Source organism: Dipteris shenzhenensis, chromosome 6 (genome assembly GCF_047967505.1).
Source record: "Dipteris shenzhenensis isolate YYH24624 ecotype China chromosome 6, Dip_SZ_1.0, whole genome shotgun sequence".
Taxonomy (NCBI): Eukaryota; Viridiplantae; Streptophyta; class Polypodiopsida; order Gleicheniales; family Dipteridaceae; genus Dipteris; species Dipteris shenzhenensis.
In genome coordinates this window covers 21,339,087-21,355,341 of record NC_141601.1, presented here as the reverse complement: position 1 = coordinate 21,355,341, position 16,255 = coordinate 21,339,087, and the positions used below count along the sequence as shown (strand labels likewise).

General features: G+C 43.1%; 1 protein-coding gene and 1 long non-coding RNA gene across 2 annotated transcripts; both read right to left on the bottom strand.

Annotated features, from left to right (window-relative positions):
* Positions 1–5,613: 5,613 nt before the first annotated feature.
* LOC147900921 (protein TAB2 homolog, chloroplastic-like) lies at positions 5,614–13,541 on the bottom strand. The gene is made up of 5 exons (XM_087376397.1): positions 12,996–13,541; positions 12,534–12,603; positions 12,299–12,426; positions 6,206–6,411; positions 5,614–6,051 (listed from the first exon to the last, which is right to left on the bottom strand). The coding sequence occupies exons 1-5, from the start codon at positions 13,535–13,537 to the stop codon at positions 5,792–5,794; spliced, it is 1,206 nt and encodes a 401-aa protein (XP_087232523.1). The 5' UTR covers positions 13,538–13,541; the 3' UTR covers positions 5,614–5,791.
* A 161-nt stretch (positions 13,542–13,702) lies between these two features.
* Positions 13,703–14,057, bottom strand: LOC147900920 (uncharacterized). The gene is made up of 2 exons (XR_015541187.1): positions 14,004–14,057; positions 13,703–13,896 (listed from the first exon to the last, which is right to left on the bottom strand). It is a non-coding gene; the product is annotated as an uncharacterized LOC147900920 (long non-coding RNA).
* Between the last annotated feature and the right edge of the window lie 2,198 nt (positions 14,058–16,255).

Genomic DNA, 16,255 nt, shown 5'->3' with positions numbered 1-16,255 from the left:
AGAGAGAAAGAGAGAGAGAGAGAGAGAGAGAGAGAGCAAATAGGGACACAAAGGGAGGGAAAGAGATAGAGAGACAGAGAGAGAGCAAGGGAGAGAGGGGGAGCAAGAGAGAGACACAAAGAGAGAGAGAGATATAGAGAAAGAGAGAGAGAGAGAGAGACAGAGCAATGAGGGACACAAAGGAAGGGAAAGAATGAAAAGATATATTAACATCCTTGGAAGACCTTGCAGGTCTATGAGAGAGAGAGAGAGAGAAAGAGAGAGAGAGAGAGAGGGAGGGAGGAGAGGGAGATAGCTAAGGGGAGAGAGAGAGAGTTTCCAAAGAAAAAACAATAAATATAAAAAATATTGTAATTAAGAGCATTTTTTAGGGCAATGCCCATTTATAAAGTACACTTCTAAGGTCATTTTCACATTTTCAGTTTCCCACTCTTGAGTAACCTTGCATTCCACATCCTCCTCTTTTGTCTTCCCGAGCATCCTCCTACACTCATGGCTTCCCCTAGAGAGGCTTTTGATGAGTGGATTTCACCCACTGATTCCCATGCCTCTACAGATCAGGTTTATCCTATCTTCTGCAAGGCATTCCATCTTGAGTCACACTTGAGAGCTCTCCTTCCTGCTGATAGTCCCTCTCTTCAATTTTTTAATAGACTTATCCATGGCCAATCTGTCGCGATTGCTAACTCCCCTCACCAATGGTTTTCATTGGATATTTTGAGCTCTTTTGTCCAAAGTGCTAACTTCAAGAAGACACTAGGTAGGGCCATGGATAATTTCCCTATCTCTCTCCGTGAGTATTCCCATCAGGGATGATTCACCTTCCCCAATTCATTTGATCGAGAGAGATGTAGCCCTCACCGTTCTCCTTATTACGACTAGCAAGTTTGATGAGGATGTTGGCGAGCAGCTCGAGGGTCCTGCATCCACAAGTGGTGGAGCAGATGACCTAAACCTAGACCTGGAGCCTGAGGAGCATACTATTAGCCTAGCTGAGGAGCAAGTTGAAAGCAAGGTCATCTTATCTTCATATTCGACTCGTGCATATCCATCATCTACCTATAATCCACATAAGGAAGCTACTAAGCCGCACCTTCCTTTGGTTGATCCAATCAAGATTGAGGGTGAGGAATACCTTACCCTATTGGAAGTGATGGAAGAAACCGGTCTCTGAGAGGATGAGGTGCTATGTCAGCTCTCGAATGACACTTTTGATGATGTCATTGACTTTGATACTCCAGTCAATCCATCAATCAATGAGATTGCATGCATTGATGACTCGAGCCTCACCGATCTGGAGGCAATCCAACTAACACAGAAGGCAATCAAGGATGCTGCACCAGAGTACGACATGTCCAATGAGCAATTCATGAATTTGCAGAGGGAATTGTTCGGGGAGAGAGTTGAAGAAGCCGGCACCTCAAGCCAACATGAAGTTCAAGACCAACCATAAAAGGGAGTCCAATTGAACACTATAGCTAACGCACTCCGCGATGAGGTAGAAAAGGTATGTAGCTTTGCCAACTTCATCATGTGATTCAAAATCGTCAGTACAATTCTAGGTTTAGCAACAAAAATCATTGCTTTTTCTTCAACTAGTAGGGAATAAAAAATAGGGTTTAGGGTTTAGAGTAGAAAACCCAACCAAACTTTATGATTTTAAGCCCAAGAGATCCCGCCACTGCCACTTGCCCCTGCCACTCCATTTTTGGAAACAATTAGGATTATGATTTTGTAGTTTAAGAAAAAAATATTTTTAAAAAATCAAATTTGGGAGGCCACTGACACCTTAGAGACCATGTGCATCATTTTCAAGCCAAAAACCCCGCATCATTTTGGACTCTGGTCGCATGATGTTGGATTTAGGGTTTTCAGGGGGTTTTTGGCTTGAAAATGATGCACATGGTTGCTAGGGTGTTAGTGGCCTCCCAAATTTGATTTAGGGAATAGAATATAAGGTTGAGGGTTTAGGGTACAAAACCCAACCAAATGTTATGATTTTAAACCTAGGACATCCTACCATTGTCACTTGCCCTGCCACTTGCCCTTGCCACTTGCCCTGCCACTTGCCCCTCACACATGCCCCTACCACTTGCCCCTCCCACTCCATTTGTGTAAACAATTAGGGTTATGGTTTTTTCACAAATGAAAAATCATATCTTTAAGAAATTTGATTTGGAAGGCCACTAGGACCCTAGCAACCATGCCCATCAATTTTATGCCAAAAAAACCCCTATAAGCCCAAAATCTGACATCATGCGACCAAAGCCTAGTTTTCGCAAATCAAATTTCTTAAAGATATGATTTTTCATCTGTGAAAATCCTTATTCTTATTAATTCTTGAAAATTGATATTTTATTAATTTATATAATCTTTGGGTTTTTATGTAATATGTTGGTTGCAAGATATCTTATGGGTTGATGAGTATACCAAGCGCAAGGGTGGAACTAGAGGGTCTTCTTGTGGGGGATTGGCATCGATCGACCACTACATCAACAGATTGGTTCAACACATTTTGGTGTTCCATCGACAATTATCGCCAGATGGAAAGATGAACATCATGAAGTTCAAGGTCCTCAGTCGGATGGTGAAGATGAGGCCCATCCGTCCTACTACTGATTGTGTTGTTCTGATTAGGCGTAATGTAGCTTTATTTTTGTTCTCAAACACATGATTCGGTCCGCTACATAGTATTATAGCTATTGCAGGGCTAGCTAGCATTGCCCAGGCTATAGAGAATGAAATTGTGCATGATCTCTTTCACGAAGGACGTTCGTGCTCTAGCCGAGAAAGGTTTTGTTGTAATCTCTGGCGAGTGCCAAATTGAAACTACATCGTCTACTCCTCTTCTAACTTTGCATGTCCCTCTTGTTTTGGTGCCCACTAATACAACAAGAAAATATGGTTCTTTGTTAAAGAATTCCCCAATTCAAAAAAGTTCAAAGAAAACTTTGAAGAGTGTTTTTCATGCCGCTGCAGAGCAAGCTTATGCAGAAGGTGAAATCTCTTTTTACGTTTGTAATTTTTTTTCCAAAAGTTGTCAACATGTTAATCAATATGCTTATATTGTTCTCTCCCAGTTCGGTAAGAGGTATGAAGCAAGGGATGTCTCTTGACAATGCGATGCAGGATAGACATGGATATTGAGCCACCATTTGTTGAGGATGAGTCTGATTTAGAAATCGCTTGTTCTTAGCATATTTTGTTATCCCCATCGAACATTACAGTTTTACGTTTACAGTTGCTTTGTCAAAAATATGTTAATATGTTAACCAATACACTTAATTCATTTCACTTAGCATATTTTACCTTCCACATCAAACATTGCACTTTCACAATTTGCTTTTCTTGCAATGCGTAGTGAATTTAGAAGCTCACAAAACATTAAATATGAGCTAATCAATTTTACATTTTCACGCAGCTTGTTGCCTAAAATTTTATGGCGTTTAGGTTTTCTTAAACAATTAAGCATAGCAACTTCGAATTTGTACTTACGCATTTTACGAAAAAGAATCACCAAGCAACAACTAACATAAATACACATGTTCTCTTAACTTGTGCGAATTTTTAAAAAATTGCAAAGCTTTACTTCACTTGCTAGTAGTAGTAATGCACTCCACATTACAAGCATGGAACCAATAAATTGCTTACAACCTCCATTGTTTATTCATTCCAACTAGATCAGCCGCCCCTTCACACTTTGTGAAAGAAAGCGAAATTGCAAAGGCTGATGCAATAAGCAATGATATTCTAGAGCCTCACAATTCAAATCCAGTAGCCTATGTAGACCCAAGTCTCGCTCTTGCAAATAGTCTACCAGTCTTGCCTATAAGATCGTTGTCAGAGTACATTCCTTACAAGTTCGTTTTCCAAGGTAAAGCCCTTGCAAAATATGGCACCTTCAAAGCAAGGGATGTCTCTTACCCCATCTTCATGCAGGTCGACCTAACTGATGAAGAGTGTTGTGAGACCATCACTCTCCATGTCCCTCATGCCTATGTTTTATGAAAGAAGTTTTACAAGTGGACGAGTTCTTCAGGATTGAGGGCCCCACAATTGCTAAAAGAGTTGTTGGTGAGGGTGGGACTTTATTTGTGTCACTGAGGATAGATGCCACAACAACAATACTAAAGGGAGAACCATTCGACGGTGACATTTCCTTCGTGCCTGAGAAATCCAATCGAATCTATGCACCTTGGGCAGCTAATCAAGTGGAAACAACAAGGTCTTCTTTCGCGGCACTAATGGACACCATAGCTTTTATGGTTATCAAAGTTCACTTGGATGGGCCACCAACAGACCAAATCATTGTTGCGGATGGCCCAAACCCGAAAGACCGGCCCAAATGCAAGTCAGCCACACTTTAGGGTTTTATATAACAAACTTTTCATTGGTTTGAAACAGTCGACGTTCATGGCTGAACGTAGACACACACTAGCCCACCTAGTGCAAGAGTTCATTGATGAAGGCATTGTGATGTATGTCGCTAAAAATATTTCGTTCATGCGAGCCCGGCATGTACTAGGAGTTTCACGATTTTGGGGGCTGCACCACAAGGGAACCTATGAATGACATTGCATGATAGTTTCATACGACAAGTCTCCCAACGAGACTATGGGAAAAAGGTAAATTCAATTAGTCATTCCACATTTGCTTTCGTAATTGAACATAACTACTATAACCATAACTTCTTGTAGGTTGCTGGAGTATTGCATTTCGTTGGCCTAAAGAGATCACTAGTCGAACACCAATGCAGCAACTACGGAGGACCGCGAGTTACCAGAGACCCAGCGAAGCCGTTTTGTTACACTTGCGACAATGCTCACCCATTCTTCTCGTACCATCTTTGAAAGGTTGTGTTGTTGATCATGACGGGTTCCAGGTTGCTTTGCAGATCCGTGGAGTGCATGTCGATGAAGTCCTAAAGCTACATTGTCCCTTTGTTCAGTACCACAATCGTAGTATTGTCGCTACTCCAAACATGCTATATGAGAGGAGACCTTCCGGGGAGTTCACACTGAACAATGTTGGTATTAGCTTACCAAGCTTTGACAACAACAACACAACGCAAGGCCAAGGGCGACCACATATTTCAAAAAAAAAAACCAAGCTATTGCCACCACCAACATGGTCACACAAGCATGTGAATGCCAGGTCACAACATTGAAGGAAGAAACAGGAGAACAAGTCATTGTCATAAACATTTACAAGCCAACACACACAAAAACTAAAACTCTAATAAAAATCTTGCAAGACTTGTAGCGCACATAGAAACATACACTATCGGCGACTTCAATATCGATTACAACTCAAACAGCAAAAACAAGTCAACCTTATTACGATTCATGCAACAAAACAGTACGCACCAACTCATCACAGAACCCACAACAATCTATGGCTCCACTATTGACCACATATGGGCAAGAACAACGTATTGGTCGGACCACTCCATAATTTATACTTCCATGCACTAAGCACGAAAACAACCAAAATTTATTTTCTATTTAAAAAGGATTGCCAAATCTACCAAAGGGGAGGCCACATGAACCTTGTTTGAATTTTTTCAAACTTGGGGATCTAATTTTTGTGCAAGTAAAACCTTTTTTTTGGGTCTGAGATTCATGTTTGCAAAGAAACGGATCGGAGCATCCGAAAATCAATAGCAGCACAGTCTTGACTATTAAGTGAAGGAACTGTGTTGATTTTGCAAAAACCAACCTCACATGCAATTTCATGGCGTATATTCAAGGTCACATGCTGCTAAAATATTCAGATGGACACTGCAGCTTCTTTACACGCGAGATAGAGGGCTATCAAAAAGAAGCCAGAATCCTGTACAAAGATCTGAGTCCAAAGCTTGCTGAACTGCAAGGAAATGGAGACCCCCACAGGCTCTTTTGGTGGCCTCCCAAGCCTCAGCTTCTTGCTCTGCCTTACGTTTTTTCCGATAAAATGCATAGAGCCATCGATCAGAAACCCCAGTCGAAAGAACCACACATGCCTTCCTCCTGTCCACCTCCAGTGATGCCAATTCTAATGCATTTGTCCATGCTGCTCCACAAAAACGAAATAAATATAGGAAAGTACTTCAAAATTTTGATATGCATGCCAGTTCGCAATTGGACACAAAGAACACAGAGAGGAATCTGGTAAGAAGAGCCCATGCAGTCCCTGAAGGGTAACTAAACCAGAACATTTGGTTCACCTGCGAGAGGAGTAGCACGACTTGAAGCCACAGCCACGCCAGGAATGACTGCATTGTGTGGAAGATCTAAGCCCAAGACATCTAGAGACAAAGGACTCCCAAACGTGGAGCCACGTTCAACAGCTGCAACTTCCTCGAGAACACCTGCCATACCTCCGATCACATCAGGATTGAAAATCCGAAGAACTTTGCACACACCTCTCTCTCTCTCCCACAAACACACAGGAGTGTGTGTGCGTGCATGCATGTGTGCCTGCGTGGGTGCGCACTGGGGGGAGGGGGGCGTGTAATGCATGCTTCAGCGCATAACACACGTGTGTGTGTGTGTGTGTGTGTTCGGAATTGATGCAAGTCTAGTTGGTTTTTCCACCATTCTTTTCATTATGATACTATACAAGGGATTAGTATTCACCATGAATAACCTTCCCTACAAGTAGTAGATCCAATCATGAACGAGAAATCCTCCACAGCTAACAGAGATTTCTTATATTTATGTCTGGGCACCATAGACCCGGTTGGTCTCTGTGCAGGCCAAAAGCTAACTAGTTCTCTAAGCTCCATGAGACGAGCAGAGTAAACCAGGTCTCATAAGCTTCATATCAGTTTTGTTCACCTGGACATCTGACTAATCCTTCATGCAGAGACTGTAGGCTGCTTGGCCTGGGGGCCTGGGGGCTGAAACCCACATCCACTGCTGACTAGGGGCTATTGAAGACTCAAGACATAAACTGTCGAAAACTGAAGAGGCTGGTGAGGACTGAACGGCAGCTGTTGAAGTCTGAAATGCCGTTGTCCTTTGGATGATTGGACACCCTCTTGCTGACCAACCTGGACACACTGAGTGTTACTCTGTAAGACATCGAACATGTGCCAGACCTGGACAACAGAGTTGGGCCACCTGCCTGCCAGGGCCAACCCTGTGGTGCCTGTATAGCTATGTATGTGGCTGCAAATCTCCATGCCACTGATTGGGACAGAATGGAGCCGTTACAAGACATGATGGTCTCACATATCAATCAAAGCGCCCTCAGTCCCCACCAATCATACTACAAATTTTAACGCATCACCTTGCAGTCAAATGCAGCTTTTAAGATCATCACAAATGTACAAAGAATTTAGAAGCCAGACAGCAACATACTTTCAGCATTAGATTTGTCTTTCCATTCAACTCACGAGAGAAGGGGACAGGAGATGTTTCATACAATATTTCAGAGACATGGGTTTCTCAATACTATCCACCTTTACATACACCTTGGTGCCTCAGCCATATGCCTATCGATGCAAGAGAGATGAAGGAGATCATTCGACTGGATCTATGTTGCCTTTGCTGAGATTTCTGGTATGCCGTTGTTGGATTGTCAAAACAGCCAACTATTGTTGCTTCTGTGTCTTTGTTGATACATAGCTGCCATTGTTGAGTCTGCTTCAAACTTTGATTAGTCCGTGGAAGCTCCAACTCAGCCAGTAGTAGGTGATTTACAGCCACAAACAAAATCTGATATCCATCCTGAAAGCCCTCACATTGATCAGGCTACTACAAATCAAGCAGTGACCGAAGAGAGGGCTGTCATAGGACCAAAGTTGCACGAAATGTTTCCATGCAGGAAACGTGGTAGTTTGAAACGTTTCTGAAATGGCATTTGAATTAGTAGGAAACTGCAAGGGTAGGCTGAATAAAGTATATTTCTGCTCACGTACAGAAGCTAGCAATTAGACGTGTGCACACAAGGTGAGTGTAGGGTCACCAAGCAATCGTAGAAAGCATAAGCCATCCAATTGTGGATGGATTGAGACTCCAATCTATTAGAAATGCAATAATTGGAGAGCACCAACCAATCAATGGTCAAGCAATTGGATTCTTGGAGGGCATGGAGCAAATTATCCTTAAGATGGAATTCATATAGTGCATTGATGGATTAATCGTCACCCATGTAGATTGTCACATGTTACTTCTCAAGCCTTCGCTATGCACCCACCATGACAATGCAAGCACCTGCCATCATCTCTTGTCAATACCTGCCCTTGTTGGCTTTTCTTATGGTGCACTTGTAGATTAGGCGTTTCCAAAACGTTTCCAAGTTTTGAAAACACCCCAATTTTGGAAACATTAGGAAACGGGATTTCCTAACTTTTTTGGACGTTTCCTGCAACTAAGCATATGACAACAAAAAAGTCCCCATATTCTTTGTATATAAAAATGTCCCCATATGGCTGCTGGACACATTGAAGGACAGCAAACAAGCAGAGCCTTTGTCTCGTCACACAAGAGCAGCCCTGGCATTGATTGCTACAGCTTGCAATGAAGAGCCACTATGTCACAAGGATGCCTTTAATAGCAAGGATTGGATCGAAGCTACGAAGTCCAAGCTAGACTGAATTCAACACAATGGCACTTGGGAGCTGTGTGATTTGCGTATTGGTACCAAGTGGTATATAAACTCAAGAGGAAAGCTGAAGGCAGTGTTGACCGCTACAAAGCCCACCTTGTTGCAAAAGGTGATGCTCAACAACAAAGCATTGATTTTGAGGAGACATTTGCACCCACTTCACACATTACTACCATCAGGTGTGTCATTGCTGTTGCAGCCCATCATCATTGGCAAGTGCATTGCTGCATATGAAAGTGTCTTTCCTTCGTGAAGACTTGCATGAGGAGGTGTATGTCACTCAGCCTCCTAGTTTTGAAATCAAAGGTTCTAAACATATAGGATGCCAGTTGCACAAAGCACTTTAAAGTTTGAAGCAGGAGCCCTAGGCTTCGTATGCCAAGACACATACTCATCTCATCAGCCCCAGTTTTCAAAACCATTTTAGGAGAGCACTCCTTATGTCCGCAAGCGTGATGCCAACTCGCTGATTTTAATTCTATATGTTGATTATAAGCTTTTGACTAGACGTTCCACTCAATACATCACAGCCTTTAAGGCTGATTTAAGGCAGTCTTTTGCAACGATAGATTTGGGCCAGCTTCATTGCTATCTTGACATTCAGTTTGCTCATGTTGAGGGGGGTTATGATGAGTCATTCCAAGTACATTGGACAGCTCCTACACTGACTTCACTTTGAGGGTTGTAAACCAGTTTCTACACCTGTGGAGTCTTCTTGGATGACACTACTACGCCCTTTGATGCCACTCTTTATCAACAGGCTTGGATGCTTGATATATTTGTGTCACACACGGCCAAATTAGTATGTTGTAGTTCCTATGTCCTTTGAAATGAACATGTGCAGCCATGGCATTAGCTCCAAGTATCTCTGATATGTTTCCATAGTACGCTACCCATACCGTGGAGGGGGCTTTGTTAGATTGAGTCCTTGATGTAGTCCCTTGGTATGGCTTTGTAGGCTAGTCCAGTGCTTTAGGCTAGTTCTAGTAGTTTTAACAGTTCAGTTGATTTTGTCTTCAGCTCTCAACATTCCTTCATCTCAGAGAGATCTCTTTTCAAGATTCTAGCCTTAACATCCACCTATAACACTAATCATCTACAGCAACTTGTTACCAAAATTACTATACTAAGGGTCATCGCCTCAACTAAGGTTGCTCATCCAACAATGAACCAAAGGGGACTGAAGACATGTTTCAATAAGCACAAAGCATGGCTTTGATCAATTATAGAGAGGGGCCTTGGCTAAGGTCCCTCATAGAGCTAGGGTCGCTCAATACAATTGACCAAAGCCATGCTTTGTGTTTATCAAAGCATGTCTTCAGTCCATTGTGTTGGTATCTCAGGGTCACCTTCCCACTTGTGAGCCCCCATAAGAGAAGGACATGAGGGAGAGGACCAGAAGCATGGAAAGGGATAAGAGAGAGGCCACATGGACAGAAGAAAAGCACACCATCGGGTCTCAACTGAGGGAAAGAATAGGATAGAAGTGGCTTTCATGTGAGCAGCAAGCAAACCTGCCACATGGGCAACACATGGATCCAGAAAAAGCAGCCCGAAGGGCTGCTATGGAGAAGGTAGGTGCTGAGGCTGAGGCTCAACCATGTGGGCAGCAATATGGGCTGCTACAAGATTTATCGAAAGCTTTTCTTATTACGACGAGCTCAATGGCACTTGATGTGCATCTATTACATCATCCTGCAAATATTCTTTCTCCTGCTGCTGTGCACAAATATATTGATGGAAAAGGTAGCTAGCAACACCAAAATATGTGTGCAACAGCTGTTCAACGTCATTATTGCAATGTCCACCTACAATGTCATCATCTTACACAATGTATGGAGGTTTGAAGCTCTCATCGCAGCCATAGTCCTTTTGATGTCCCTTGTCTTTATAATTTTGGCTGTCCTTCACAAGTTCCCATCGCGCAATCATTTAAACAAACCATGCATATACCGTGAGTCCAGGAACATGCCCAAACTCATCCTCTAAAAACACAACATAGTGCAGTTTCAATCTCATGATAGTCACTTACAAGGTTGAAAACCATAAACTCCATCACGCATAGCAGGGACTAGCTGCTATGACATCCCCACTGATGTCATCAACACCCAATAGTGGTTGTAGACCATAGGATAAACATATGCAGCCAGAAACCTAGAAAGTTTTTAATCTGCTAGAAGGCTGACTTCGTAACACATTATAAGGTCTGCATTTACATCATGTGGGCTGATAATTGATCCTAGAGTAAAAAGAAACTCGAAAATCCCAAAGTGTATATCTTTGACTGTTTTCCGAGCTGCAGCCACTTTCACCTTCTTGATTCAAACCCATTTCTTTGTGAGGAAGTGTACATGAAACAACCAGTAGGGTATGTTGAACAAGGAAAAAAGAATCAAATTTCTCATCTTAGGAAAAGTCTCACGGTCTAAAGCAAGCACCTAGAAGTTGGTACAATAGAATTGATAAGTATTTTGATGATTTGTGATACATCAAGTCTAATGCAGATCATACTCTCTGCTACTACAAAGTTCAAGGGTAAGACATTACTATTGCACTTTTTTATGTAGATGATCTAATTGTGGACAGGAAGTAATGAGAGCTTCATCAACAAGTTAAAACAAGACTAATTTATAAAATTCAACATGAAAGTCTTGGTATTGAGTTCTAGAGAAACTCAAATAGCGCCTTCATGAGCCAATAGAAATATGTGGATAATCTCATAAAGAAGTTTTATATGGCAGATTGCAAGATTGCAGCCACTCCCATGGAGTACAGTTTGAAACTTACCAAAGATCCAGAAAAGCCTATAGTCAATGACAAGTACTATTGGCAACTCATCAGACCTCTTATATATCTAACTATCACAGGCTAGATATTTGTTATGCAGTTAGCTCACTTGCACAGTTTATGACAAATCAAAGACAGTCTCACTAGAATGTAGCCAAGAGAGTCTTGAGGTATATCAGAGATACAAGAGAGTTTGGAATAGAATACAAAGGAAGTCATCCAGGGTTGCATGGATACTATGATAGTGACTATGCTGGTGATCATGAGACCATACTCATTATTGTCTTTTTGCTTGGAACAGCTACAGTTGAGAACCTTCCTCTTGTTGGGATGTCCTGTCTCTGTGCCCACTCTCTAGTATTACGAGTACTAACACATAGTAGTGTTCTTGATCGGCTTTTGATTCCATGCTTGCATTTGTTCCACACCCGTGTAATGCTAGCTTCCATAAATTGTCAATCCGATGTATCATCATAAATCCCATTATACAGATGAAAGCTCCAACTCTCGAACTACATTGATGTATTGAAATGCAAACATATAAAAAGAATTAAATGAAACGCAATGCTTTACTGATAACTGTGCTAAAGGTTGCAGGCCTACAACCTCATCCACATCCTCTACTAGCACTGTAGTCATAGCAGCTTACACTGACTCGTGTTGCTGGTTCACGTCAAAGGTGTTTTGCTAAAAGAGTTTCTGCCTGTGTGCTAAATGGCCATGAACTGCAAGCATTTTCATATTCGACCTTGATGGCCAGTAGTTAATGAATTTGGCATCCCATTCATGACTTTGTTCAGTCTTCTTAAGTGCACCACAATTTTCTTCTGCGAGTGGCACTACATGGCAGCAACTTTCATCACATGATATATACAACCCAAGGGCACTCTTCTGAACTTCTATTTTTGCATTTTAGGACTCCCATGAGAGTTCAAGAGGCAGCGATTGCTCTAGCTGTAGAAGGGGTGCTGCACCCTCTCGGAATCCAAGGTGTTGAGAATAAACAGACTCATACCGCTCATTCAGCCATCTTATTAATGAAAAGCACTGCAATAACAGGAAAATTTTCGATACAATTAGTCAGGCAAAAATAATAGGTAGTTTATCAGGGATTAAAAGAAGCCTAGCTCATGAAGCATCACCAATAAGCATACCCTCCGACTGGGAACAGGCTGGATATCAAGGTCAGCACAAGCCTTTGAGACAATGATCTGCATTTGAGACCTGCGACAAGCAAGACAAAAATGATCTCTCTCTCTCTCTCTCTCTCTCTCTCTCTCTCTCTCTCTCTGTGCACAGACATTGGCCAAAAATGGATAATTTTTATAATGGCTCAAAAACAAACTTAGTTAAAACAGCACAACACATACATTAACTAGTGAAGCTAACATAGGAAGAAATCTCGTCGAAGGCATGCAATGCACCTCAAATTGCAAGACCAATTTGGACATAAACGTAAAACAAAAATGCAGACATCCAGACTTAGAAGTGGTTCATACATTACACAGAAACTGCCGGTTGTACTGTGCTCAAACTTAATCTAATTTTTGCCTCAAAAATACTCTGACTCGTATGCCGGGTGTCTGCATAGAAAGACAAAAGGGTAGCAGAGCTACCTGAAAAAACGGATCTTCTGAGGTTTCCGAAGTCCTAGCGTCTGCATGATGCAAACTAGCGCCTCCTTCAGAGTAACGCTGTTAATTGCATTGTTGGGATAAAATTTGGCAAACTGTAGCCTCCGCTTACTGTCACAGACTATCAGCTCCCAAATTCTCTTGCCTCGTGCATCAAAGATGGGACGAGAGCAAAAGTCCAGCTCCCATTCCCTGATGGAATTTGGATCGGTTCCGGGAGTAAGAACGGGTCCCAAAACATCTTCCTGTGACGCCAAGAAACTCTGACTCACACGTAGCCCTCCTCCCTCTTTGGAAGAGATTTCCGCCAAACTCTCTCTGGTAGGTTCCCCAGCTGAATCAACTGCACAGGATGGCCAGCGGGACGTCTGGGTGGATCGATTACAGGGTGCAAAGTGAGCTCTGCCAATCCGAGAGACATGCTGGAGCAACGGAGTTGTAGAAGAAGAAGTGGTGGGAAGACATGCTGAAGCGGCATTACAAGAAGGACCCAATGCCGCTCTTGCACTGACGACAATACACATGATTTTTCCAACGGTGGGCTGTCGTCGCCCCCTAACTTTAGGCGCGAGGGCACTCACGTGCTCCAATGCTAGGCAGCTGCTCTCTGTTATTCACGAGCTGAAAGACTTTCAGGGGCTCACATTCCCGTCTAGGCAGCTCTCTGTTATTCACGAGCTGAAAGACTTTCAGGCGCTCACATTCCCGTCGAAACGCTGCTGCAGGGGCGGAAGATAGCCGGTACTTGTCCATCGATGGAGCCAATCATCTGCAAATAAATCAATCCTTGCTGATTCTCTCTGCTGCATCCTCGGACCAGAAAGCTGGCGAACGTCTTGCTCCGCGAATGCCAATGTTTCGAAACGGATTACAGATACTCTTCCTGTTCATCAACAATGGCGTGAGTAAACAGTGAGAGTGAGAGAGAATGAAACTGTTTCACTCTGTTTTTTTTGTTTTGTGCGTGCAAATTCTCTCATTTCTCCTTACTTTTCAGTATCCATTTGAATTTTCCATTTCCCATTCTTTTAACCGTCTCTTTTGGACGAGCAACCGGAAAATCCCCACCACCTTTCCACACGTGAAAGGCTTAAAATCTACGGGCTCAAGCACTTGCCCTCTACTACCATCATGAACTTGCTCGATTTTACGCACATCAATAAAGTAGCCTGAACCTTTGCATGATTTGAGCAAATGGGAAGATCGAGACAACTCTGATAGAGCTGCTCCTACTCCAAGACCACATGATGTAGGTGGAGGCTCTCTCTTCACACTTTTGTTCCTTCGTTGCCTCGACTATGGAAGGCTCCTACTTCATTGCTTATACGTGGGAATGTGTTCTAAGAGGCCGTTCCCACTCACCCTACAGATTGCTCAAGTAGCATTTGTGGGCCGCCGTGGTGCGACTACGTTCCCACGATTGCTCAAGCTCTCTAGTCGTACCCCATCTCTAATGAAAAAATTTTGCAACAAGCTCACAATCAGTAAGAAACCTGAAAAAAGCAACAATAGGATTGGGTGGGATCCTTGTAATGCTGAAATGCTTGAGTAGAGAGAGAAAAATCAGTCTCCAATGCGGTAATGCAGTGCTCAATTTGGGCTCATCTTACTTCTAAAATGAAGTGTGAAGAGCACGATTCCAATGCCCACATTTTTTTTAAAATGCTTATAAAAATCACATGCTAAAAAAAGAAATCAATCTACAGAACTTGAAAATTCACATGAATTTTTAGTACATATTAGACGAAGTTAAGCTAACTCCAATATTAATTTTTAGAACATATTAGGTGAAGTTAAACTAACTCCAATACCTAAACTAAACTAAACTAACTAGACTACACAAACATGACCTAACATCAACGACGCTGCCACAGGCAAGGGGAGGGAAGGTAGGACAAAAGGAGAAGGGGAGGCCATGTCAAGGAGGGGGTTGAATGGGAGGGAGGGGTTGAGTGGAAAGGAGAGGAGGGGCTAAGTGGGAGGGAGGGGGAGATGATGGCGGGAGGGAAAGAGGGGAGGGGCTAAGTGGGAGGGAGGGGGAGGTGATGGGAGGGAAGGCGAGGAGGGGCTAACTAGGAGCGAGAGGCAAGGAGGTGAGCACGAGGGAAGGCGAGATGGAAAAAGGGGAGGAGGCTAAGAGGAGGAGAAGGGAGAAGCAATGGGAGAGGAAGGAAGGGGCGGGCAGGTGCTAGGAAGGATACAGCAAAGAGGGGAGGGGAAGGCAATGGCGAGGCAAGGGGCTAAGTGGGAGGAGGGGCGATAGGAGGGAGAGGGAGAAAATGAGGGGAGGAGAGGGAGGAGGTGCTCTCAGAGAGCAATGAGGGGAGATATGGCAAGGGGACTCATTGGCGATGGCCAAGAGGGGCAAAGTGTGTGAGGCCCTTAGACATGGCCCTTCTATATTTTCTTAAAGAAAAGTTGGCACATGGCGAGCAAAGGATAAACCTCTCCTTGCACTCTCACTCCTCCACATGACTCACCGATTTCAAAAGTCATGACCTTAGCCCCACATGAAAGTCTAGCCTAAATAATTTAGTCCGCCAAGCTGCTTGCTCTCCCTTCTCGACTTCTCCATCCATAGAAATAGTGTGTGATTTTCCATGACATGGTAATGCACTCTCAGCATTCGAAAGAGAACTTTAGAGATCCCATCCAATTGCTTCCAAGCTTGCACTCAGACTCTCAGAGATCCCTGCCCACATTTATCCTAAGACTCTCAAAGATCCCAACCAGTTGCTTCCACGCTTGCACTCGGACTTTAAAAATATCCCTACCCACACTTGCAAGTCATCATCCACAAATTGTCAGGGATCATTGCCCATACTTGCAAGTTGTCATCCATTTGGAGTGCTCTTAGAACAAAGCGTTTTCTACAAGCCAACGACAAAAGTGACTTTCATTCTATAGGTGCAGTTTGAGGTTTGGTCCCCTCGCCACCTGCTAACATCCGATACTGTGTGGGGCAAACTCCATGCCAACACATGGCTAAGAGCATATGAGGAACAACAATGTAGATTCATGAGCTTAGCAAGCAAAAGTTGGTTCTCTCTTAGATGAGCTCTTAGACGCAAGAGGCTTGATGTCCGTTATCAAGATGGTGGCTCCTAGGAGGCTTGATGTCCATTATCAAGACAACGCCCTGATGGTGATTCTTGGAAGCAAATTATGTTTTTATTACTCAAACGTGTCACCGTGACCTAAGCGATTTAATTCTAGACTACCCACCACTTCGAGCACTTTTC